At 41.5% G+C, this 26,808-nt stretch overlaps 3 protein-coding genes across 6 annotated transcripts in view; 2 read left to right on the top strand and 1 right to left on the bottom strand.

The window, feature by feature from the left end:
- Window positions 1-64: 64 nt before the first annotated feature.
- Window positions 65-26,808, bottom strand: part of LOC135346856 (uncharacterized) — a 42,446-nt gene continuing 15,702 nt past the window's right edge. The window contains exons 4-23 of one of the 4 annotated variants that reach the window (XM_064544615.1): window positions 12,018-12,128; window positions 11,462-11,579; window positions 11,037-11,131; window positions 10,689-10,949; window positions 10,415-10,525; window positions 10,045-10,303; window positions 9,751-9,809; window positions 9,441-9,578; window positions 9,138-9,239; window positions 8,896-9,083; window positions 5,168-5,267; window positions 5,003-5,113; window positions 2,204-2,286; window positions 1,543-1,664; window positions 1,384-1,426; window positions 1,109-1,223; window positions 809-948; window positions 635-747; window positions 383-495; window positions 65-249 (exon numbers count right to left, since the gene is read on the bottom strand). In XM_064544615.1, the coding sequence (XP_064400685.1) occupies window positions 1,658-1,664; window positions 2,204-2,286; window positions 5,003-5,113; window positions 5,168-5,267; window positions 8,896-8,969 (375 nt within the window). In that variant the 5' untranslated portion in view covers window positions 8,970-9,083; window positions 9,138-9,239; window positions 9,441-9,578; ... (5 more) ...; window positions 11,462-11,579; window positions 12,018-12,128 and the 3' untranslated portion in view covers window positions 65-249; window positions 383-495; window positions 635-747; ... (2 more) ...; window positions 1,384-1,426; window positions 1,543-1,657. The remainder of the gene's footprint in view (window positions 250-382; window positions 496-634; window positions 748-808; window positions 949-1,108; window positions 1,224-1,383; window positions 1,427-1,542; window positions 1,665-2,203; window positions 2,287-5,002; window positions 5,114-5,167; window positions 5,268-8,895; window positions 9,084-9,137; window positions 9,240-9,440; window positions 9,579-9,750; window positions 9,810-10,044; window positions 10,304-10,414; window positions 10,526-10,688; window positions 10,950-11,036; window positions 11,132-11,461; window positions 11,580-12,017; window positions 12,129-26,808) is intronic. The other 3 variants (XM_064544614.1, XM_064544613.1, XM_064544612.1) reach the window with 3 other exon arrangements.
- On the top strand, window positions 3,681-4,832 carry LOC135346855 (TNF receptor-associated factor 3-like). The gene has a single exon (XM_064544611.1). It carries the CDS (start codon window positions 3,741-3,743, stop codon window positions 4,737-4,739), a length of 999 nt encoding a protein of 332 aa, XP_064400681.1. The 5' UTR covers window positions 3,681-3,740; the 3' UTR covers window positions 4,740-4,832.
- LOC135346854 (TNF receptor-associated factor 3-like) lies at window positions 6,512-7,681 on the top strand. The gene has a single exon (XM_064544610.1). The coding sequence runs from the start codon at window positions 6,550-6,552 to the stop codon at window positions 7,567-7,569; it is 1,020 nt and encodes a 339-aa protein (XP_064400680.1). The 5' UTR covers window positions 6,512-6,549; the 3' UTR covers window positions 7,570-7,681.

The raw sequence follows: 26,808 nt of genomic DNA on the forward strand, positions 1-26,808 counted from the left end.
ACTACATACCCAGGTGGATCAATAATAATTTATGTTGCATGCTTGTGAGTGTACCATTGTAGTCTTAAATTTGCCTATAAGATAAAATTCACTCCAACATGTAGCAACAATTGAACCAGGCAAAAAAATTTAAAATGATGAGTGATTAATGAATGAAACATCAGTCATCTTTGTTCATGGTACATATATCCTCTCCGTATGAGCACTTTTAGCCTCAGCACCAGCCGATTATTTGCTGCCGGCATCTTTCTGTGATAGAGTAAGACAAAGACTCATAACAAGCAAAACAAAACTATTCCCAAGGCTTTGATATGACTTGATATCTGAATACACAAGCACAAAAGCTCTTCTGTTAATTAACAGTGCAGAATATAATTCGTACCGTGCCTTCACAGAATACAAGAGTCACCATCTCTGAAAGTTGTGAATGATCTTGGCCACTGAGTTAACGTCCGAATCTCTTCTCTGGGGGTGTGGTCATCTCTATATACGAACCTGCAAGGGTGTGGGGATTGGTGTAATTTAGACAGCCAGTACTTTTAGTGTAGGGAGACTACTATATAATGTAAAATGCAAACTGAAAGATGGATCCAGTACGTAGCTCCTAGATATGTGCAGTACACAGTCCACTCACCACAGCCTTAACAATTGAGCACAATCTCAGTGTCTGTATATCCAGCTGGGTAGACTACCCCCTGGACAATCTACCAGGAAAATACGTGGCATCTGAGTGATGTACTGCCACACCTACGTACACCATGTACAAGTAACCACATCAAAGACACTGCCACCATATTGAAGGACTTGCCTTAATTGGTTTCCCAAGCAATGGGGGGCCACACTGCAGACCTTCTTTGAATGCGTAGAGTGTTGACAAGGGAGATCTTGCCTGCCTTGGGGTAACCAATGAAACCAACACCAATCTGTTTCAATTTTATCTTCGTGGAGCTGTCGAGAAGAACAGTACACAAATTGTTAGAGTACGTGGAGAGTGTGTAACGTAATGAAGGGTTGGGCTAGCTAAAAATGCACTCTCACACAGAAAACTGCACCAAACGTTTTCTTGACCATTCGTCACACACTTTATGATTATGTTCTTTAAACGTACCTTGGCGAACTGCGTTAGGAGGTGGATGAGAGACCTTTTACCAAACGAGTTGGTGAGACTGGCATGGAACGCAAGAGTCGGGTAGTCAGATAACAGTATACCGAGATCATCGAGTCTGCAATTAGGGGTACATCAATTCCCAACCATTACTTTCCAACCACACCTAGTGTGTGACAAAATCACTACTAAAATTCAGTGATACAATAAATAATGTCGTACATCACATGTACCATAAAGTACAGGTTCTGTAAACCAACTTATGGTAAAGTGATCACATTTGATATAGTCCAACAGCGAATCCAAATGGAGTGGTACAAGCTGCGTTTGAAATTAGGGAAGGACATAAATATTTAGGATCCATTGGCAAGTGTAGCGTCTCTTTGAACAACTTGGTTACAATGATTAGTTGGCCTCACAACTGGCTACTCACTCACCGTCACCCAGGTGGGTACAAGGTTACACTTTAAGTGTTGAGCAGGAGGATGACGTGTTTGTGAGACTTCTCCTTCCTCAGGTAGGACTTAATGTGTTTGGAGCGAGTGCCCACACCTAGCACCTGCATGGGGGCAAAAAATTGTAACACTCCATGGACAAGTTGCATTCCAAGTAAGCAAAACTAGGCATAACTCGAGAACGAAGCATTATTTTGCAAATCATCGAATTAAAATCCAAGAAAACATGAAGTTGCTCGATGGAAATGAGTTATGACTAGAGCGGTAAAAATGTGCGTGCTTTGATCCACCCACTTAATTGATAAACAAAGCAATAGTGCACATGACTATTTTTGACGTTTGGATTCTTGTGGGAGCGTGACATTCACGCACGCACTGGGATAACTCTCAACCCGGCAGCTTGTCACTACCTTTTCCCAGAGGGGAGAAAGGTAGTGGTTTCCAGTCTATAGTACACGTGGGTGTCTGCGCATGCGAAGAAGATAAATGTGCCTGTGTCCATGGTAATAGCTGTTGATTGTGCATGCAGACTTGCCAAGCCGGATAATCTAGGTTCCGAGGTTCTACGATACCCAATTCTATTTTACATGTTCACATTAGCTTTGGGGCCTCTGATGACCACCGACCCACCACCCTTCCTTACGTAGTGGTAAAGGAACAATGAGTGTAGAAGCACATGACTTGTGAATTATCCTCCCTCTCCAGGACAGTTATGACCATGTTTTTCTTTGAGAATAAAACATTTCAATACAAACAGAGTATTAATAGTTATACTTGATTTAAACACATCATTAGATACATAGACTCGCAAGCCACTCCCTTTTCTCTGATTGGACGGGGGCGGGAGAAAAGGGACTGGTGACTCTGGGCTACAGTTTCTGTCTCTACCAGAATTTGGGTAGAGATTATTCATTGATTTTTCCACGTGATCCAAAATTGCATGAGGTTAAGTAGAATTGCGTAGCCTGCAAAAGTGATCGCGGGCTTCTTAGCTACAGTTTAAGAATGGATGCTAGTGCTAGAAAAGAGAAGATGATGGAGTAATAAAATCATCAGGCATTCAGCTAGGATATAGTCATTTAAGACACCAGCAGAGATTAGCTTGTTTTAGTTTTACGTGATGAGAACTGGCAGCCGAAAGTCATTGGTTGCCTAAAGCTTTTAATAACCTGTACAATACAAGACAGATAATGGCAGAGGGCAGCAGTTGAATTGAGAGTAGTCAGACTTGTACAAGCTGTCTTAAATCGCTGCCACTCCTCGGTTCAAAGAAGGACTGCCAAGATTTCTACGTTTATCAGCTGTTCCATGCTAATCGACAAGTTGTGGCACAACAGACACTGGTACAAGGATCTATAATATCAAAAGGCTGGCTAGATAGATCTGTATACTTGTCTTCTGTGTGTCTTTAGCTTTGGACGCATCAGAATAAATTAGATAATTTGCACGTGACATTAATATTTAATAGCATTCCTGATTTACACAAGCTGTAGCCCAGAGTCACCAGTCCCTTTTCTCCCGCCCCCGTCCAATCAGAGAAAAGGAAGTGGCTTGCGAGTCTAATTAGATACATAGCCGGCCTCTCAAAGTATAAGGTCTGAAAACAGGCCCCATAAAAAATATAGTGGGGGTACTTAGAACATAGGGGGGATATACGACGCTACCAAAATGACTCTAAATGAGCCACGACTATCAATAATTACCCGAGGCCATGCCGCAGCCAGCGGGTATAGTAGTCGTCTAGTTTGTCTGTTTGTAATGTGTGAGTCTGCTTACCTCGATGTCATACAAATGTAGTACTGCGTTTACAGCATGTATAGCCTTCACACAATAAGTTATGAGTTTTAATAGTGACAGATTTTGATGTTAAAGCTTCGTTGTCGAGCAAAAGCTAAGAAGCTTGAACTTGCACGACTCTACAAACGCGGAGTTTTCTGTATCTGAACATATTTGCTGACTCAGCTAAAATTGCCAATCAATTGCCAATTAGACTAAATGCTCCTGCATGTCGTACCAACACAAAAGCTTTCAACCACGTGGACAATAATGCGTGAGTAGGTGTTTGCTATGAATTTGGTTGCAAGCTGATGGCCTAAGCCTAATGAATACTGTTACTAATAGTGTGCTTACCAAATAAGGCTCAGATCACATGATCTATATCAGATGAGTTTTCAGTCAAGATGTCGTATTCTTTGGAACCGAGTCGTCATGCGCGTAATCTATCACAAGGCCAATTTTATACTAAAATATCAAGGTGTCGAGTGGAAAAGGAGATAGTAAGGAAAACCTACGATTTAGTTAAGCCAGCTCCAGACAAATACAACTGTATGATATGCTCTGGCCTACTACTACAACCAGTACTGATGTCATGCTGTGGTCAACACTTCTGTGAGAGCTGTCTGAAGAAATGGTATGCAGAGCAAGGAAACAAGTGTCCTCATTGTCGAAACACAGGTGTGACCTACTTACTGAACAAAGAACGTGTTCGAGATATTAATGAGCTTCTAGTGTACTGCTCCAACAAGAGCAAAGGCTGTATATGGGAGGATGAGTTGGGAAGCTTGGACGGCCATGTGGAGTCAAATTGTGGATTTGTTGAGATCGATTGCCCTAAGGGTTGCAAAATAAAGTTACTGCGAGACAAAATGAGCGATCATATACGAGATAGCTGCTTGTGTCGAGACTACAGCTGTGAGCACTGCCAGAAGAAGGGTACCTATCACACCATAACGGGAGAATGTGGAGAGTTTGGACCGTGTTGGAAGCATGGGAAAGGCCACTATAGTACGTGTCAGCAATATCCAGTGCAGTGCCCTAACGAGTGCTCCAAAACTATCAAGAGAGGAGAGGTTTCCATCCATCGAGAGAGTTGTCCCCTTGAGCACGTCGAATGTTCATTCTTGGAGGTTGGGTGTCAGGAGCAGCTGGTGAGGAGGGACCTTGACAACCACATGGCAACCAGCGATCATCAACACCTGCTACTCATGATGAAGGCTTTTAAAGAACTGAAACAAGAGACTAAACAACTTAGAGACGAAGTGAAATCTCAGAGGAGAAAGATCCCTGATAGTGATTACCCTGAGTACTCTAAGCAAGTGGACTATTCATGTCTTCTTTCGGGAGATATTATTCGGTGCTGTTTTTATAAACAATCTTCAACAAACAAAGTTCCTATATAGTTCCTAGTTGTATGATGATTAGAAATACACCTATGTATACATGACTGTAATTATAGTACACACTTTTTGATCCAAATTAACGCTTACTCATAACTAATTACAGTACAGTTACGGACAGTCTCTCAAAGTAAGCTCTGAAAACAGGCCCACAAAAGTAAATTGTCCTGCGGGGGGGGGGGGGGGGCACACAATAGTACGTGTGAGCTCTGTGAGTGCTATATACAGTGACAGCATTCCTTGTAGTCACACTGTACTGAATGTACCTCTGAAAAGTTGCTGGCTTTAGTAGTGGGGAGGAGGGCTTGTCGTGGTACACCCTGTCGTACCTTATGGTTGGGGCGTGATCCAGGCTGACTCGAGAAGTGACGAGGCTTCTACTGTAGGAGGTCATGTGGTGTGTTGTGATGTCAAGTGACAGCTTATAGTACCTTGTTAGCCCCGAGCTCGCGTAAATCCAGCATGAAGTGAATTCTCCGTGGGAGGTCAGGGTTCAACATCAGAGAGTGCAAAATACTTGTCCATCCAACCCTATAGAAAGAGTGCGCGCGCATGAATAACCATGACACATGTAATGAATACTGAACACTTTAGTCTATTTGACTGAGTTGGGCCATTATAATGTTGTCATAACTTCACTCAATTTGATGGATTCCTTGAAAGCACTTCTATCTATAATTATCCAAGGCACGTGTGGGCGGCCACAGGTATAGTAGCCCGTTGGTTTGTTTGTTCTCCAGGTTTCTTTGCTGTGATCCCAGTCCACAGTGCATGTCTCATGTACCACTAAAACTCTGTTCTCAAATGTTTCAGCCTCCAGTCTTCATTGCTCTTGAGTTGCTGTACTAGCCATACGCTACATGCACTGCATTATATCACTCCTCTGGTTTCTTTATAATCATGTCACCAGCCGAGGGTTTGCACTTTAGTGCTCTAGTTTGTTTGTCTGTTTGTGATATCTAATCCTGCTCACCTGGCTGCCACAGCACTGCATTTACAGTATGGATAGCCTTCACACAACAATTTAATAGTAACAGATTTTGATGTTAAAGCTTCGTTGTCAAATAAAAATGAGTAAAAAGCTTGTTTCTGAGTCTGCTTACCTGAATGCCATAGCCCTGCGTTTACAGCGTGGGTAGCCTCCACACAACAAGTTAGTACTTCTAATAGTGGCAGCTTTCGATGTTAAAGCTTCGTTGTCTAATAAAAGCGATAAGCTAAGTACCGTACTTATTCAATTTAAGGCGACACTTTTAAAGCCAGAGGTCGTTTCTTTCAGAGGTTAAAAAATTATGTTGAGGTCCTAGTGTCGCATATTTAGAGGGTTGCACTAATTGGAGGTTACTCTACTATCCTCGATTATAGGCTGCTTATATTACATTGTTTCTTGCGGCCTGAAATCGAGGCTATGGTCTGACCTCTATTTAGGACGCGACATAAAAAATTAACATAGCAATCGCTACTTTTAGAGGCCAGAAAATTGGAAAAGATCGAGGGTGTCGCATGTTTGGAGGGTCGCTTTAAATCGAATAAGTACGGTAGCTTGAACTTGCACACGGTTAGCTAACTGGTGCTTATTTACAGCTGGAGTGATCCTGTACCAGACAATGGAACTAAAGTAGTACTTCTAAAGTAGAAAGCTAGAAATATAGCTCCTGTTACTTGCACACTTGCTTATTATTCATGTCATCGCCGAGTTAATAAACGCAGCTAAAAGTGCATTTTCAATGTAAAAGTCCCTGGCATACAGCCTAAATGAAGCCATAATTGACCACAGAACTTCCGGGGCCGAACTCAACACAAATAGACTTTAATGTGTTACCAAATAAGGCTCAGATCACATGATCTACATTCAACAAAGATGGCTTACCCAACAGTAAGGGACCCACCAATTTCTTCAAGACAACGTTCTTCACGATCTAAAATACCAAGTTGTCGAGTGGAAAAGGAGATAGTACGAAAAACCTATGATTTAGTTAAGCCAGCTCCAGACAAATACAACTGTATGATATGTTCTGGCCTACAAGAACAACCAGTACTGATGTCATGCTGCGGTCAACATTTCTGTGAGAGCTGCCTGAAAAAATGGTATGCAGAACAAGGCAAAAAGTGTCCTCATTGTCGAAACACAGGGGTGACCTACTTACTGAATAAAGAACGTGTTCGAGATATTAATGAGCTCCGAGTGTACTGCTCCAACAAGAGCAAAGGCTGTACATGGAAGGGGGAGTTGGGAAGCTCGAACGGCCATGTGGAGTCAAATTGTGGATTTACTGAGATCGATTGTCCTAAAGGTTGCAAAATGAAGTTACTACGAGACAAAATGAGCAATCATATACGAGATAGCTGCTTGTGTCGAGACTACAGCTGTGAGCACTGCGGGGAGAAGGGCACCTATCACACCATAACGGGGGAATGTGGGGAGTTTGGACCATGTGAGTACCATGATGACAGCCATTACAGCTGGTGTTGGCAATATCCAGTGCAGTGTCCTAACGAGTGCTTCAAGACTATCAAGAGAGAAGAAGTTCATATCCATCGAGAGAGTTGTCCCCTTGAGCCCGTTAAATGTTCGTTCTCAGAGGTTGGGTGTCAGGAACAACTGGTGAGGAGGGATCTTGACAACCACATGGCAACCAGTGATCATCAACACCTGCTACTCATGATGAAGGCTTTCAAAGAACTGAAACAAGAGACTAAACAACTCAGAGACGAAATGAAAGCGCAAGTAAAAGAGAAAAGCAGCTGTTTTGATATGGGTGAATCTGGTACCAAAAAGTGTGCGTGGATGCAAGTGCCGATGTGCTGCTTTAATGAACAATCAAAGTATTAGACTAAATTGTACATGATCTGTAACAGTACACACACTGATAATACACCATTATTTCTCACCTTAGCTCTGGGTGTGTCCAGTTTACCCCCCACAGTGATCAAAAATGGACAAAGACACTACAAACTCTCAGTGATATCCGCAACGCTGGCGCCACGACGATGCTCAAGCAGCTGTAATAGAGGGGAGGGATAGCCAATCAGTGCGCGCGCGCACGCACGCACGCACGACGGTGGTAATGAAGTACCTCCTTGATGCAGCTGTGAATGATGGCCTCGTGCAAAACACCAATCTTGAACAGCTTCCCTGGACAGTAGCATCAGCCAATAATTATACAGTATACCAGGAGTAGTCTAGATGTACTCAATATACACGTACTATGCACACACAATGCACTAGAGTACTGAAGTGCTAAACTCTCAGCGGTTGTATATTATAGCATCTCATAACCAGAATGTTGTGCGTGAAAAGCAGTAGTATGCCTGAATATGGGAGCCTAGCAGCAACAACAGGGGTAATGACACTAAACTATAAAGAGAATTGAACGCTATGACAAAGCTTCGAAAACGGCAATGGTGCATTGGGACTAGGATCACAATGAGTTAGCAAAGAAGCCTGGAGTCTTACTATGAAAACAAATAGGCTCCACATGGCTGTAATTGTACGCATGTTTATTGAAGTGCCTCAAGTTACAGTCGCGTACATCTAGCTACATATAGCTCTACATACTACATGTACAGTCGTGTACATCTAGCCAACGTGTAAGGTACGCTTCTTAATTTTATGCTTAAAACAATGACGTTACAAAGTGGATGGAGGAAGTCATTTGATTGAAGGTTTCTAGCCTATTTGATAGCATTCTGATAGCTACCCTTAGCCTGCTACGCTAAAGACTCGTTTTATTTTCTTTAACATCAAAATCCGCCACTTAAAGCTAGTATAAACGCAGTGGTAGTGATATCACAGCCAGGTGAGCAGACTCAGAATACACGAACTGATAGACAAACAGACCAGACGACTATAACCCGTGTCCGCTCATGCGCCTCAGGTTAAAATAATTGTGCTATTAGCACTCTAGCAGGTACAGTGTATGTACTACAGGATTAATGGATGCCGGCACTAGTCTGGGAACCGAACCTTTTCTGGGGGCAAAAAGAAGGGAAACAATGTCTGGATACTCACACTTACCTCTTAGGTCTAGTGCTTACAATACGTTAGGCAATACAAAGAGGCAAATTTGTGTGTGGAATTGAGAGGAATTGAGAGGATTGAAAATTGACACTTTGGAAAATCCTGGGCAAATCCCTACACAACTAGATGTGTACCCACCGACGAATCTGATGTTTCCGAGTATCTTCCTCTTGGCCATGCCCTCTGCTCCTCCTCCTCTGAGCTGAGCCCATCTCTCCTCTCAAACACTGTGTGGGGGGGTCGCTAAGTAACCACACCACTTACAAGCTTTCTTGTTCCCAAACTCCTCCTGGCACTTGTGCAGTAACAGCTAGCTTACGAAATGTCTGCAGTGGAGAATGGTCAACCATGCATGATGGTCGACACATCACATGACTCACAGTGGATTGGCTGCCAGGATCCTCAGTTTGGTACTAGAGTCTGCGGCACAGCTGTGCGTACATGTATGTGTAGTGGGATCCCTCCAGGGCCTTTTTGTATACCTGTGTGAAGTGTGAGGGGTGTGTGAGGTGTGAGGGGGTGTGCTCACTAGTACATGTAGGATGACTCATTTAGATCTTCATTCGTGTGGACGGCTGGTAATTGAGTGAGTTCATAGCTTAGCTTATCAAAGTTATCTTATTGAGTATCCCGTACGGGGGAGAGACAGAGGTCACGATATATCCCCAACCACACACACTCACCCTCGTATCTTCCTGAAAAGTGTCTGCATGGGGTCTATGTTCTCTCTGGCTGTGGGGGGTACCCATCATTGAGAGCTGGGGGTCGCGATATCACACCTTCCGCCACCTTAACAACCACACACATGACCAACAGGTTAACTGAAGGGGTGGGGTGAATGTGGTGTGTGCATAGTACAGACAGTACAGTCATATAATATAGTGAGCTCTATGATCAGTGGGTAGGCTTGTAAGGTACACCCCCCTGCCTTGTCTCATAGAGGCTATCCATCAACCTTCCGACATGATCTTATTATAGTACACACAGACTCACAGGCTGGAGGCCGAGGGGTATTGATCTTGGAGGCGAGGAGGTATCAGCGCATCAACCATCTGGAAACAGATCAGTACACGTGCAAATGGGTAATGATCATTGACCTTTGAATGTTTAGTGGGCGTGGTCAGCAAAAAGCTTGATGCCATGCCCATAATTATAGAAGGCTTCTCATTTCCTACATTGACAATGTCTACTGTCAGAGTGGTCTACTGTGTACACTAATAACTACATATACCCAGGTGGACCAATAATATTATGTTGCATGTAGTGCTTGTGATAATTATACTGTACCATTGTCGTCTTAAATTGGACCTAGTCTGGGGGCCAGACCTAATAGCTCGGGGGCAAAATCAAGGGAGCTAGGACTCTTTCTCTCTTCCCCTCCCCCCTCTGAGAAAAGGTCTGGCCCTCAGACTAAATTGGACCAGGTAAAATGATGAGTGATCAATGAGTTCAACAAATTAACCAACGAAAAAACATCAGTGTTCATGGTACATATAATTATCCTCTGTGTATGAGCACTTTCAGCCTCAGCACCTGCTGGTATTTTCTGTGATAGAGTAAGACAAAGACTCATAACAAGCAAAACAAAACTACAGGCTTTGATATGACTTGATATCTGAATACACAACCACCTAACAGTGCAGAATATAATTCGTACCGTGCCTGGGGGCTTCACAGAATACGAGAGTCACCATCTCTGAAAGTTGTTGAGAATGATCTTAGCCACTGAGTTAACGCCTGACTCTCCTCTCTGAGGGTGTAGTGATCTCTATATACGAACATGCAAGAAGGGTATGGGGATTGATGTAATTTAGACAGCCAGTACTTTTAGTGTAGGGAGAATACTTACTATAATGCAAATGCAAATGCAAATCGAAAGATGGATCCAGTAAGTAGCTCCTAGATACGTGCATTACACACAGTCCACTCACCACAACCTTAAAAATTGAGCACAATCTCAGTGTCTGTATATCCAGCTGGGTAGGCCACCCCCGGACAATCTATCAGGAATATACGTGACATCAAAGTGATGTACTGCCACACCTACGTACACCAAGACACTGCCACCACATCGAAGGATTTGCTTTAATTGGTTTCCCAGGCAATGGGGGCCACAATGCAGACCTTCTTGGAGCGTAGAGTGTTGATAATCACGTTGGGGTAACCAATGAAACCAACACTGATCTGTGGAGCTGTCGAAAATAAGAGGGTGCATTAGAGCGTATAATTATCAGAGTGTGTAAGGAACGGTTGTACGATTACGTAACTTGGCAAACTACCTTATGAAGTGGATAATTAAGAGACCTTTTACCGAACGAGTTGGTGAGACTAGCATGGAACGCAAGAGTTGGGTAGTCAGCGAGATCCAACGAGTCTGCAATTAGGGGAACAATCAATTACATCACTTTCCAACTTGTGTGACAAAATAATACTAAGGTTGTCGAATGATACAATACTGTCGTACATCACATGTACCACAAATACAGGTTCTGTACAGCAACTGATGGTAAAATGATCACATTTGATATAGTCCAACAGCGAATCCAAACAGAGTGGTACAAGCTGCGTTTGAAATTAGGGAAGGACGGGATCCATTGGCAAGAGTACTGTAAGTGTCTTTTACTAAATCAAATGTCAGTTGAAAGCTTAAAAGAAGCTCCCCCCTCCCCTCCCGAAGATTGGCCTCAACTGGCTACTCACTCACCGTGATGCAGGTGGGTACAAGGTCACACTTGTTGAGCAAGAGGATAACGTGCTTGTGAGACTTCTCCTTCCTCGGGTAGGACTCAATGTGTTTGGAGCGAGTGCCCAGGGGCTAGCACCTAGGGGCAACAAATATTAGTTATTGTATTACCAGCACGAGTATGTTGATAATGCCTGAGGGGCCGCAATTTTGCCATGTTACATTAGGGTGCCTGAAATAACTAACTTGTTTCCCAAAAATGTCAAACGCTTCTGATTAGTCAAGTAACAGACACGGTGTTTTGAGTGAATTCATTAGTTTTTGCTTACGTTCCAACGGCAGCTATTATGTGGCAAATTATCAGTTGTTAAAGTTGTCAGTGATACAATACTGTCGTACATCACATGTACCAGAAGTACAGGTTCTGTACTCACATTTGATATAGTCCAACAGCGAATCCAAACATGGTACAAGTTTTGTTTGAAATTAGGAAAGGACATAAATATTTGGGATCCATTGGCAAGTGAAAAGCCCCCCCCCCCCCCCTAAAATTGGCCTCAACTGGCTACTCACTCACCGTGATGCAGGTGGGTACAAGGTCACACTTGTTGAGCAGGAGGATAACGTGCTCGTGAGACTTCTCCTTCCTCAGGTAGGACTTAATGTATTTGGAGCGAGCACATAGCACCTGCATGGGGGGGGGGGGGAAATTGTACCTGCTCGATGCAAAGTGAGTTATGACTAGGGCGGTAAAAATGTGTATTATTTTGATTCTTACATGAATCTAGCCTCGTTCCCAGGCCGATTTGTCTCTAAATAATGCTAGGTCGACAACTAGGTTCCCAGGCCAATTTGCTGACTATACCTGCAGTCACGTGCATGCATATTAATTATGTCTTGTGGTAAAACTAAGCTTACTAGACCGTCACCCACGTGGTCCACACGTTGTCTTTTGTTGGCACATTGATAGCTAGCTAACTGATGTACAAAGTACAGTCTATGAGCAGAATATATGAAAGGCAGTTGCAAGACTTCAACTGCAATTGGTGAACTACTATTATAATTATGGTAGTCTAGCTATAGTTAATGTTTGCATGCACAGCAATTAAATACTTCTAAAATAACGACCTAGTGTTATTTTAGAGACAAATCGGCTAACTTGAATCACAACAACCTATGAGTCGACAACCAGCAGGGATACAACAACCACGCTTTAATCCGCCCACTTAATTGATAAAGAAAGCAATAGTGCACGTGGGCGTCTGCGCATGCAAAGAAGATAAACGTGCCTGTGTCCATGGTAATAAGATGGTGGGAGGGGGAGTGGGCTATAACATGGATGGGGGAAGTGACGATGCTGACACTGTGGGAGGTTATGTGATGTTTTGTGATGTCAAGTGAGAGCTTAGTACCTTGTTAGCCCTGAATCCAACAGCATGAAGTGAATTCTCCGTGGGAGGTCAGGGTTAAAGGTCAGAGAGTGCATTGGCTCAAAATACTTGTCTATCAAACCATTAAAGAGAATGTGTGTGTGCAATATCCATGACACATGTAAGGCCAGGCAAAGTAGATTTGATCCTTAATCCTCGGCAGTCATCAAAGTTATACAGCAATAAAGGAATGGTAGTCTCACAAGCCACGCCTGTTCGAGGAAAGAGGGGTGGCTTGTGGAACTTAGAGAGCAATGATAATAATGACAGAAAAAACGGTACAAGGGATAGGAAACTGATCACGTGCGCCATTCTGCAATGCACATTATATTATATCGTGCGTAAGATTAAAAATCAATGCTGCTTGTTCCTTGACGACGACCCCCCTTAACGATGATGACAAGAAAGATGATAATCCCCCCTAGCGATGGTGACAAGAAAGATGATGATCCCCCCTAGCGACAAGAAGGCCAAACATAAGAGAAGTACTTCAGAACCTGCTGGGGGAAGCAAGTCTAACGGTGATGGCCTCTGGAAGTCATACACGCCTAAAATCTGAATAGGCGCAACTCTAAAAAGAAAGAAAGCAAATTGGAGTTGCCGTACTTCTCAAACAATTCTTGAAAGGCTTAGACTTTAAGGAAATACCTCATGAAGAAGAAAGTGGGATTCGGAAAAAGCGTGCTAATGTGAAGACAATGGCGCACACCAACGAGCCTGAGCCCACCAAACTTGATGGCTTTAGACGTTCCTACCACTACAGCTAGCAGCGGGGATCCCATATCAGTGCTAACTGCCTTGCAACTAACTGCCTTGCATCAATAGGTTTAGGGTATTATGTACAACCCCTTACTTTTGTTTGCTATATACTTATTATTATTGCTGGCTGATTCAGCGATAGTTTATCTATGTTTATAATATCAAGTACCAAATATTATATGTACAACCCCTTTGCTACAATGACATTATTACTCTTGGCTGATTCCACACTACCGGATGTGAAAGTCTTTCTAAGCAACAAGCTTTGCCAGGGCCCCATAGAAAATGTTTGGCCAACAAAGACAATGAGGGATAGTGACATGCATGACAATCTAAACCGAGGAAATTGCCGAGGCAGTGATTCCTCCAATTTTTAACTATGATGCCACGCATGTGCTTGCAAATGAAAATCCTCGAATCGTGATATACAATCATTTCCAGTTATACAATCATTTCCAGTAGTTATTTCCCATCATCACACTCCCAAACATGCTCCATTGAAAGAGCTGGATGTCTTCATTTGACATAACTGAATTGAATAGAATAACTAACTGGGTTGTAAATAAGATCTCAGTTCTCTTGCATAGAATAGGTTGTATGTTCTGTCACTGACATGCCACAAGCCTCTAATCGAGTTAGTTAATGTCTTTAGGTATCTGCTTCATTTGACAACGGTATGGTTCTATAAATACATATGAATTTTTAGGGATCATGGAAAATATTGCTGAAACAATGGTTCTCCAATAAGCCGTCCTTGAAACATGGTGACAATGGCAAGAACGATCAGGTATATAATAATTTTATGTGCATGTATAGAGGCTATAATTACTAATGTAGTGTTTCATAGGATTCCACAGTCTCCTAAAAAGAAAAAGAAGACGATTAGCACTCATCCTGATGGTGATGAGGAATTTAGGATCGACACAGAGTACGAGGAAAATTTGGAGCAGCTTGATAATGGAAAAGCCGACCAAAAAAGTGGGGAAAGCATCATCGTATGTGGATTAAACATACATGTCCGGCACTTACTAGAATATTTGGGAAAGTGGAAAGTTTCCTCAGTTGAAACGAATGTGCATAACTTTGTTTGTTTAATTGTTTGTGGATTATATACTCGTAACTTACTTCGCTGCACAGATAAAACGAGAATTTATTAAAGACGAGCTCCCCAAGTCGGGTATGACCAAAAAAGTGGTGAAAGCATCATCGTATGCGGGAAGACGAAAGTGGATTAAATATACACTTTGGGAAAGTTTCCTCTGCATGTGTGCATCACTTCGTTAATTTTATACTCGTAACTTACTTCGCTGCACAGATAAAATGAGAATTTAATTGAATTATTAAAGACGAGCTCCCCAAGTCAGGTATGTATGATCGGTTTTCAAAAACGTTCTAATGAAGTGGCGGAGGGAGTTCACGAAGTTAAGAGCAAAAATTCCGGGGTACTGTTAACTCTTTAGGAAGCAAGAGGCAGAAATCAACTGTTTTGAAGGTGCACAATGACACTAACTATATAGTAACCTATTGCATGTGTTAGTTTGTATACTGAGGAGGTCAAATTCCCCGGCCAAGCTGCACTGTCCCACAGCACAAATTAATGATGTAACTACAATGAATTGTGACTACTTTTATGTCACTAGGAGAATCTGCATGGATGGAATCGAGTTGTGGTCGAAATGTTATCCGTCAGCCAGGTTCAAAAAATATCAGGGGGTGTTGAATATATAGGTGATTGAAGGTTAACTAATTTGTTTGTTTCTTAAACTACGTGCATTAATGAAGTCACGTAGACTGATTAATTTCAGTCATCATTTTATATAATTATGCTACCTAACTCTTCACAGAGAACACAAGTACAGTGAACCAAGTGAGGATATAAGATAACGTCAGTGGGACGACAAAGGTTCGGTACAACCAAGTCATTGAACAGCCACCCCAAGGACAATCCTTTACTAATTGTTGCCTACATCAGCAGCTATCTTGGGAGTATCTCTGGCGGTTCCAAGAGCAGTAAGATTTGCGCTGAGGCTGCAGAAAATTCTTGCACTATGCGAACGCAGAGATGGCAGATTTGAACAATGTCATTAACATCACCACAATCGTTCGATTTATTCAACTGCTGGCGGATTTGAGGATTGGGCCAAGTGGCCAGGTATCCAAACTAAATGTCATCTCACAAGCACAGACTTTCCTTATTCACCGGTGAGTGTAGCTATATACATGTTGTGTACAAACAATAATATCTCAACAAAATAATTTGCAGGATGCCAAGTGACCTACTCACAGGAGGAGGAGAAGTTGGTTGGTCGAGCACATGTCACCAAGACCAAAACAGATGGTCTTAAGAAGGGGCTGAGGAAACACCAACTCCTTCTCTCCGCTAAGAAACACACACACGCGTATAGTCAAATCCTGTGGTTATTAAGTGTAGCGAGGTGGCTGTATTTCAGAAATAGCCACGGCTAAAAAACTGACAATTTATGTATTATAATTGCTGACAGCTGACCATTTTGCCTCCAAATATTAATAGATTGATGAGCAACTGCAGAGCGAGTATACACGTAGCTTGACCACAGTGTGCATGATCGGAGATGTGAGCAACATCCCATGCATCGAGAGCCTCCCAGACCAGACCGGAACATGGGCTGGAATTAGCTTGAGAGGATGCCCCACTATATATATATACACGTCAAGGTATATATTGTGCATGCCATCATAAAATTAATTTCTTCATCATTATTTTTAGGGTGAAGGACTACTGAGAGTATACTGCTGATTCCAGTACATGTTTCCAATTCTCATTGGATTTTATGTATCGGACAGTGTGCAACTGAATATAGCTATATAGCTAATAATCATTGCTCTTGGCAGTTGTATCTCAACTTTTCAAGGAGTAAAATATAAAGCACTATAGAGTGAGTGCATGATTGTTGTATTTAAAACAACGCAGAAACGCTGGTGTCCGGGCTAATTAGAAATGTCCGATAAAATACGGTATTAGTATATAATTATATGCACAATCTGAATCACATTCTACAGCTCGCAAGGTGGTATTTTCGACACAATATACCAGAAATTGAGGTATATATATGCATCCCCTCACCCCTTTCATCAATACTTATCTACCCTAGCTTAGACCCAAAGCATGAGGGTGAATGGGGTCAACTTGTGGAAAACACCACCCGCCGCCTAGTACGGATGCCCTACCCCCTCCCTATGCTATCACCACGTGCTATTATTAATTTTGGTGGTGATCATCATCACTGTAACCGTATAGAAAACTTGTGGCATGAGCTCAAAGAATTCCTCAGAAGAGAAATAAGACCAAGACAAGTGAAATACGCTGTAAATGTCACATGATATTGGTCCTTCACTCTCATTGATTGGACCAGTGTAGTTGTCCCTGCATTGTTGTCATGGTGGAATGTAATCAGGTTGATTCTTAGCCTCGATTCCAGGCCGCTTGAACAAGGCGGCCTGGTATACCTTGTATGCGCATGCGCGAAATAATTGACAACAATTTCATCATACAAATTGTAAAAAAACGGACAAAGTTACAAAAGGGAATAATACGTATGACAATGTGACCACAATGGCAGCTTTCAGAGACACTATACTAATCAAAGTAGAATAATTATACTGCAGCAGTGTTGCTTCTTCTAGCTCTGTTTATCAAAGAGACAGTTCAAGAGACAGCTAGAGCTGCCAGCTAGGAAGAGTGGTAGACTTTTTAATACATCAGTAGATCTTGAGTGAATAACTTCCTGAGTGTCGAGTTAAAGCTTATTAAAAGCTTTCAGGAGTAATCATTAGCTTCTTTATCTTCAGCAATGACTTCTTGTCGAACATAACGCAAGATTTAGTAGCAGAACACTTGCCTGGTCTATATTACCACAGCCTCCTCAGGGGACCCACAGGAACACATTATGCCTTTCCTATAACATCTGTAGCCTTACAGTGTAGGGTGTCGTTAAGTAGAGACTTGGCTTGATACAATAAAGGGCGTAAGAACTCAGTCATCTTTGCACAATACTTCTATGTAACGGACTGTAAAATCAGAATACAAATAGTCTACGGTTTATTTTACTGACAGTATCCACAAATACACGGATTACCCCCTTTTTGGGGTAATGTATACACGCATGCGCATACAAGGTATACCAGGCCGCCTTATTCAAGCGGCCTGGAATCGAGGCTAGTTGATTCTATATGTCAGGGCGAACAACACTTATAGTGGGTTGAGGAGGCTAAGTATTAAAAAATACATGCAGCTTTATTATTTTGTAGATACTAGGAAGTATTGCTCATTCTGTTCCAGGTTTGAACGCGGAGTTGCCAGGAAAAGTCGCAAGTGTATAGCAAAAGAAGTATATCCAAAAGGATTTGACTGTTCTTTGTTCAAATTAAGAAGGACGCCTTCTCTCTATTCAGTATTGAAGCCATTCTTTGCAGCAGACTCAGTCCTATAATTTTTACCAAGTGCTGCCGCTATATCCTTGGTTGTCAACAATGTGTTGACATGTGGTACAGTGGCGAAGAGGGACGATCGAAACAATGTCCCATGATGTCGAGCCAACGATATATTTTGGTAGCTCATTAGCTATCATGATTATTATCCAAACTTGCGTGATTATGATTTATATGCCCATGATCTGAGTTGGACCATTATTTATCGTTCTTCTGTTCTTGTCATGCATGGCTGTTAAAGATCTGAATATGACCCGGACAGTATTATGCATTACTGGCAAGGGAATTACCCTATAAAATATAATTATCGGTGAAACACATGCATGCATGGACAACAGTATAGTCTTTACTTTATTTGTGAGCCTGTTTCTTGTGCAGATTAAAAATATTTGTATCTTAAATCGGCAGGCACTTGATTTGAGAGAAAATTGCAGCTCTTTTCCGACTAAAATATCCTAGCGCTAACTCATAAGCTGAATATCTGTTTGAATATTATTATGATGCTACGAACGGGAACTAAAATCTTGCTGGTGATTGTAATTTCTGAGATAACACGTCCAGGGTAGCTGTTTTTGAAGGCTTCAGTGGTGTAAATTCAAGTGATGATCAAAGCGCTATTTTATTGTGGTTGTTTCAAAGAAAGCACAAATTGTACTGTGAAGAACAGGAGGAGCCGTACTGTGCAAGAAAAATGATTTATTTTATGAAGACTATACGTATAATTATATGTTGACACGCCACCATAATCAAGTGCCAGCTCGCAATTTATAAAAGACCAGGTATAGCAATCCATTTGTGAAAGACTGGAGTTGGAACAACTACCATGGATTATAATTATATACAAAAGAGGCTAACTTTTAACTTGACTTATTCTATGATAGTCGTTATTCAAAACTAAAATGTATTTTGCATGGGGGTGCTTCCTGCCACACAATCCCAGGAATGTTTATGAGACTGTATAGAGCTAGGGCACCGGGATTTCTCCGAAGCAAGTGAATGTCAGTCACATACCGCAGGGCAAAAGCTGTTTTTGTTAATTAATACGCATATTAAATAATTGCCCATGTATGGGCGTGGCACTGTGGGTGGAGCACGTAGAACCAGTTGTAAGCATGGCAGCATAGAAAAAAAGATGGCAGAGAGACAAAAAAGGAGAAACACCACTCCTATGACTTATAGATTTTTAACAACAAAAGCCCGTTTCGAATAATCGTCCATCTCGTTTAAACGCCCTCTCTACAAACGTTGCTTGCCCGGGCGATTAATGTAAATACATGTACAGTAATTACTTTCATGTACTATTTGTACTGCGGTGGCGTCTTACTTATTCATGTTCAGAGATCATGCTGCAGAGAGGTACGGCTAAAAGAAAAGCAAACGTGATAGTTATATAGGGTTAGGTTTGTTTGCTCGTGTCTTTGGAATCCTTACACATTGTATGTACACGTGTGTCAGTACATGCATTATGCATGCATGGCCATCATGTGTACACTGGAACTGAAATTGAGGATGATCTCCGTGTATTTGTGTATTTGTATGACAGCCTCATGACCACCGCCAAAGAATTTCCGAGATCTGTCGAGAACCAACTCCTCCAGCTCCACCATGCCACACTACAACAATCAAGACATTGGTCTATACTGGCCGAGCGTCCGTCTTGTGCAGCAACAAGAGGGGTCAAACGACTGTGGCTTAGTTGCCATTGCATGGGCATACCATCTCTTGGTTATAGAGACCCTCCAAACACGCTGACACTATGATGCTCATCGCTCAGGGTGCTAGGATGAAAACATCCAAGCAAAAACTGATGGTACTCTATCGGAGATGTGCCGTCATAATGGTTACAATTAAAAGTGGAGGCAGTCATATAGTGTCATAAAATGACCTCGAGGTAATTAAATTAAATCATTTGCAGAGAAAAAACAGAGAAACTTGACTACAATTATATTTAATAAGAAGGCTGGTCAAGCTGCTTCCACCAGCAGTTGACCACCTCATGCATCATGCATGAGGAAGAGCCAAATCAACATTATAAGTTTGAAGACGAAAGCATAAGCACTTGATTAATAGAGCAACTATACCACAACGTCAAGACATTGGTCTACTGGCCGAGTGTCCGTCTGTACCGCAACAAGAGGGGTCATACAAGTGTGTCTTACATGGGCATACAACCTCTTGGTTGGAGACCCGCTGACACCTGTGGTGGTCCATCGCTCAGGGTGCTAGGACAAAGCATAAACTGATGGTACTATCAGAGTATGTGCCAGTCATAGAATGGTTATAGTTAAAGTGGAGGCAGTTATATTGGCTTTTCAGAGTCACCTCGAGACAATTAAATTATAAAAGTAAAATCATTTGCAAAAAAAAAATCTAATACAATTACTGCTGTCAAAGGAAAACAGGGAAACTTGACTACAATCTGACTAGAAAAACATTTGCAATGTGAAAAATTGCTAGGATTGGCCAGGGGAACCACAAAAAAGCGTGGGAACAAGAAATCAGACGAGAGCATAACTCCAATCCGTTACAACGTCAATCACATGTATACTGGTAGTTTTCCCATGTTTTCCCAGCCAATATGCCACGCAATTTTTACTGGTGGAGTGATGACCAATCCCTATATATATTTATTATAAGAATGTGGGGCACATTATCATGATGATTTGTGATGAATTGATGTTCCTAATACATGCAGTGTTGAGCACAGGTACACACAGTCCATCCATGCGTAGTAACATGCACGGACCGTACTGGTGACTGCATGGAATGATGTGGTGGATGGAAGCTGATAGGTGGATCTGGAACACAGTCTATTATTTAATATACTATGTATTGTACATGTTCATGACGTTGTAACGGATTGGAGTTATGCTCTCGTCTGATTTCTTGTTCCCACGCTTTTTTGTGGTTCCCCTGGCCAATCCTAGCAATTTTTCACATTGCAAATGTTTTTCTAGTCGGATTCCCTTTCTTTTTCAGTACAGTTTACGTATCATGACATGCATAAGTGGAACGTCAAGAGGCAGTACAAGAAGAGAAGACAGGACTAATCAGATATCTTCTCGAATATCTCTGGACTAATAATTATAGTATAATGAGTAATAATTTATTGCTTGATAATTATGTTGAATTTGCGAATCAGTATTAAATGACAGCCATTTTAAGAGCATGATATCTAGCCAGTGCATATAGCATGCCTGTCAGAGAAAGGGAGCTAGAGCTGAACAGTGTGAAGAAAAGGAACACCTCAGGCTCTGGAAAAGCACTGCTGCACTGATTTTAGGCACACGGTTTTTTAGCCACGCCTATCTATTATTATTGGCCACAACGTAATTGCTGAGTCATTAAAGATGGCGGAATTGTCTAGGTAAGAGAAATAGAGACTGAGAGGTCATCTGCCTCGTGGAAGCAATCGCAAATCTGAAGAAGCGCTTTGTAATCCAGGTTGTAGTCGTTTGGAAACCCTGTACAGAATGTCCTGGAGATGGCTGTACTTGGAGTAAATGCTGGGCAAGAAACTTACTTACTTACTTACTCACTTACTTACTTACTTACTTACTTAGTCAGTCAGACAAAGAGCGGTGAAACGTCGAAATAGTGCAATTTTTAAAATGAAAATATTCATTCATTAAAATGTTTATGGATTATGAAATGAGAGATACAAAGAGAGAAAAGGCTAAATAAACTATCTGTTCAGCCAGTTTCTTGATGTGGCCTTTCCCTGCAGAGATAGAACAGTTTGAACATGAGTCAAAATAATTGAAATATTGCTAAACACGGGCAAACCCACTGCCAATCCTATGTAAAACCTACTGGTTTTACTAATAAAGAAAATATAAAGCGGAATCGTGATATAGAGCAACTAAAACCCTTGGCACTTGAATATGATAATCAATGTGTGTTGTCCAGACTAAACATGGTTGTGGTAGTGGGAGTACGAGAAAAGATGGACAGAGAGTGGTATATACACACCACATACTCACACTAGTAATACCAGAGGTATATTTTGTCTTGGATTTAATTGTACATTACTCAAATTTTACACTAATGAATATGTTACTTGATCACCGTGGGTGCATGGGGGCAAGTGGAATGGAAAGCAGAAGATAAAACAGGAACCTGGTGGTCACCCGTCTTCACCACAAAGGTCGTGCTTTCAACACTTAGTGAATTTCAATATGTTTACTCTAATAAAGCGTAACCATAAATCTTCCCAGTTTGTATAGCATAGTTTGCATTCTAGTGGCAGAATGTATCAAGCTATGAATTCCAACCTTTCAGGCGAGTTGTATCATGCCCTGACAAAAACTTGCCTCTAAGATGTCTGAATCCAGAGGTATAATGATCAGTATGAGAGCTGAAACTATAACGTTGGTAGTCGCAAACACATGGATCAACACTCATTTGCAATCACATGCATGCAGATCTACACAGCTATATATGCAGGACAAACGATAACGACCCAAAGCCACCATTTGCCAAAAAACTCTTTAATTAATTAAGTGACTGTATTACTGAAACTTAAGTAACTGTATAAGATGGGAAAGAATCCAGTGTTTGAGTTTCCAGATCAACCGTCCATACTGCAGTTTCTGGAGGCACAGCCCGCACCTCTGGAAATGTTTTGTCGTCGATAACCCCTACGGTCACTTATGCCTAGCATGTTATTGGTGTGAAATATTCTCAATTAGTGTTGTGTATCAAGGCACACACAACAAAGAAATGCTGGACCGATGGCTTGCAGTGAGAGATTTCTTACTTCTGAACACATACAAAGTTGTTGTGAAGGAAGATATGTAAGATTATTATTGCTGTTTTTCGTATAATTATGCTACCTAACTTTTCACAGAGAACACCAATACAGTGAAGCAACAGAACCCAGTGAAACCAAGGAGACAGCAGCAGAATCAGTCGGAAGGCAGAAGTTCGGTTCAACACAGTCCTTGAAAAGTCAATTTCGAGATAATAAATATACGTACGGGAATCAACTTTCTGTCGCACACACTGGTAAACGAGGACCATCTGCACATACGAATTCGTGTGTAGTACTAATTGGTTCAACTGCATGTCAAGCGGCCTTGTATATAGTGAACCTCTCAATTATGTGATAGCCCAGACTAAGGTCAAAATGACTCGATCTTTTCACTTCTATCTCCGAGCACACTGAGATATATCTTAAAAAGCAACTGCAGCAAGATATCAAAGGACTTCCAGGACATGGTGCATTTGCTGCATCGCACTAGATAGTAGAATACAGCACTCTTTAGACCAACTCATCTGAATTCAAACAAGATGCACACTATATCAACAAACAATAAGGAGAGAAGGACAACACCATGCTCACCCTCTCACTATACCCAACCCCCTACAACCAAGAAACCTCACTTAAACTTCATGAGTTTAAGTGGGTTAAGTCATTTTCTGTATTGGAACCAGACCCAAAGACCAGGGGCAACAGTCCGAAGATGGACAGCAAGCAAAACCTTGACGGAAATTGCTTAGTTGAGAAAAGGGGGTGCCAGAGGGGAAAATCCTCCTTGACCTTTCATGAGATGACACCTTCAAAAAATTATCAGTATCATGTATACCACTCGGGTTGGTAATAACTTACAAACCATGCATTCACACACACATATACAGCCTCGACAGGAAGATGTTCCCACGTCCACGTAAAACACTCTTAACTATTTTGACTTGCACTGAGCATGTATACTGTTCAGGCAATGTTTGTTTTTTAAACTTGAGTATTGTAGATGGATATCTATAGGGCCTGTAGGTAAGACTCTTTCCTTGATTCAATTCTGTAAAAACTGAGAGTGGCATTTTGTTTTATGGCCTAGCTGATGCTGTAGGAGGCGAGTCTCCTGATGCGATTCTATTTCTGGTTGGGGATGGGGAACGTACGGGAAGCCTCATCCTAGGGTTGGGGTTTGTCTTCTTCTGTTGCGTTCCAACAAAAAATAATAGTGAGAAACCACACTCCAAAAACTCTACTACATTTTAAACATGACTTAAACTAAAAATTGATAGCCAGTTCTGCTTGCAAAAACCCCGGCATTCACTAGCCTGTTAGACAGTAAGGGTTGTGAGCTAAAGGTTAAAACCATAAGTTTAGTAATAATTTATATTCCATAGGATATATTTTGCAGACATAATTTTATTGTACAGACACTGGTGCTGAGAATATGCGAAGGAACAACTTAAGAACTTTCATCTGTGTATTCTTATTCTCAACCGATTATTCATTATCCTTGTTGCAGCTGATGATTTATCAGATTTGATCGGCAGTATAATTAATTTGTCATGCATGCAAATTTCTCTTTCACTAATGCCCAAGTATTCGTTCGGCTAGCATCCGTTGCTCCAATTATCCTCTGCAGTAATATAACCATAATCAATGATCTCTGCACAAAGTTTTACAAAATTAATTAAGACGGCTCCAATTTTCTCTGTTGTGAACAGTCGACTGCCATTCCGCTACTTTTGTGCTGTTCTAGAGGAAATTGCTGTGCCATTTAAAAGTGCTATCGTACAACGAGGCATGCATGCTGTATTTTATCGTTGAATTGTCACCAGCCAGCTTAGATCACATTCTGGTTGAGTTAACCAACTCCGAAGAGAAAGTGAAAGTAGTGGTGCCAGGCCGGCTGTGCCAGGTTTCCTGAGTGGACCTGCATATTTTGTGCAAATTCTGTATGTGTATTATATTAAAAGTAAAATAAAAAGTAAAAGTAAGAATTTAGTCAGTCATAAAAACTTGTCCAAACACCAAGTCAATGATTTTGAATTTCATGTTGCATGCAATGTACTTGTACGTATACTCATAGTACAGTAGAGCTGTGACTAGAGTTTTGATGATCCAAATTTTAACGATTTCTGATTTCTGAAAGCTTAGAAGGAGCCTGTTGATCTTTACCACTTTGACGGACGTAAAAGAAAAACTGGAACCCAGAGAAAAGAGAAAATTCATCGAAAATAGTCATGTATCAACATGCACTTAGTCCACACGTATCTACAAATCATGATGTCCATGCAGGAACGCACGCACCCCTGCATGATATTGATATTTCGGGCTACGAGCATGCATGCAAGGGGGGTCTAACGAAAATCTGACTGTATACAACCATATAATTCCACTTCTATTCAAGTGCAGAAATCGATCGCTTTGAATCCTGCATGTGAGGGGTAATTGCAGAAGAAAAGCCTCGCTCTAAACAAAGGTAATGAATTTAATTGCATTATCCATTTACATGAAATTGTTAGATGTCATCATCCCTCAAAACTGAGGTAATGAAAATTAAGAGCAATGAGCCGGCCATGATGATGCATTGAGTCTCCAAAATTATACTGGGAGAAAACTGTACAAGTGCACATGGAAATTTGCACATAGTGATTCGTGTTGTGAGAACTTGTCCTCTGCGAATGTTAATCTTTCACTGAGGCTGCCTATTACACTTTCGACATTTAAGGTTAATTATCCTGTCCTGCTGTTTATATACAGCGCTATATTGGGCATACAAGACAACCAGAAGATTCCTCCTAGAGCAAGTAGTGTGTGGACCTATATTGGGCATACAAGACAACCAGAAGATTCCTCCAATAATAGTTAGTGTGTGGACCTATATATTGGGCATACAAGACAACCAGAAGATTCCTCCAATAATAGTTAGAACAAGTAGTGTGTGGACCTATATTGGGCATACAAGACAACCAGAAGATTCCTCCAATAATAGTTAGAACAAGTAGTGTGTGGACCTATATTGGGCATACAAGACAACCAGAAGATTCCTCCAATAATAGTTAAGAGCAAGTAGTGTGTGGACCTATATTGGGCATACAAGACAACCAGAAGATTCCTCCAATAATAGTTAGAGCAAGTATAGTGTGTGGACAGCCAATAACAGCTGCATCTCTATAATAATATAAACCAACAATATTATTACCCGAGGCGCGTGGGCGGCCACGGGTATAGTAGTCTGTTGGTTTGTTTGTTTGTTTGTTTGTTTGTCTGTTTGTCACGAGTATATCTACTCACTTGGATGCCATAGCGCTGCGTTTGCAGCATAGGTAGCCTTCACAGAACAATATCTTGATTTAAATAGTGGCAGATTTTGATGTTAAAGCTTCTTTGTCGAGCAAAAGCTAAGAAGCTTGAATAAGCTTGTGACTAGGTCTGCTTACCTGGATGTTCTAGCACTGCGTTTACAGCATGAGTAGCCTCCACACAACAAGTTAGTACTTTTGATAGTGGCAGCTTTCGGTGTTAAAGCTCCTTTGTCTAATAAAAGCGAGCAAAATGTAGCTTGAACAGAACTTGCACATGTGTTACTCATAACTGAAGTGATCCTGTACCAAGAACGATGGAACAGGGTCACTAAAGTAGAAAGCTGTATATACCAGGATCACTAAAGTAGAAGGGTCACTAAAGTAGAAGCTTGAATTATAGCTCCTGCTGCTGACTGGGATCCTACTCCATGCAGAACCTGGAGCCATACTTCTCTGAGACTCCAGGCTTCTTTACTGTGATCCTAATCCACAGTGCATATATCTATAGTACTCAAATGTTTCAGCATGCCTCCAGTCTGGTTTAGTTTTATTGCTCCTGAGTTGCTGTACAAGTCATACATGATAACAACATCACTACATGCACTGCATTATATTTCTGGTTTCTTTATAATCATGTCACCAGCCGAGGGTTTGCACTTTAGTGCT

Source organism: Halichondria panicea, chromosome 13 (assembly GCF_963675165.1).
Source record: "Halichondria panicea chromosome 13, odHalPani1.1, whole genome shotgun sequence".
Lineage (NCBI taxonomy): Eukaryota > Metazoa > Porifera > Demospongiae > Suberitida > Halichondriidae > Halichondria > Halichondria panicea.

Coding starts and splice junctions, on each gene's coding strand:
- LOC135346855 (XM_064544611.1), top strand. CDS start 3,741: ATGTCGTATTCTTTGGAACCGAGTCGTCATGCGCGTAATCTATCACAA.
- LOC135346854 (XM_064544610.1), top strand. CDS start 6,550: ATGTGTTACCAAATAAGGCTCAGATCACATGATCTACATTCAACAAAG.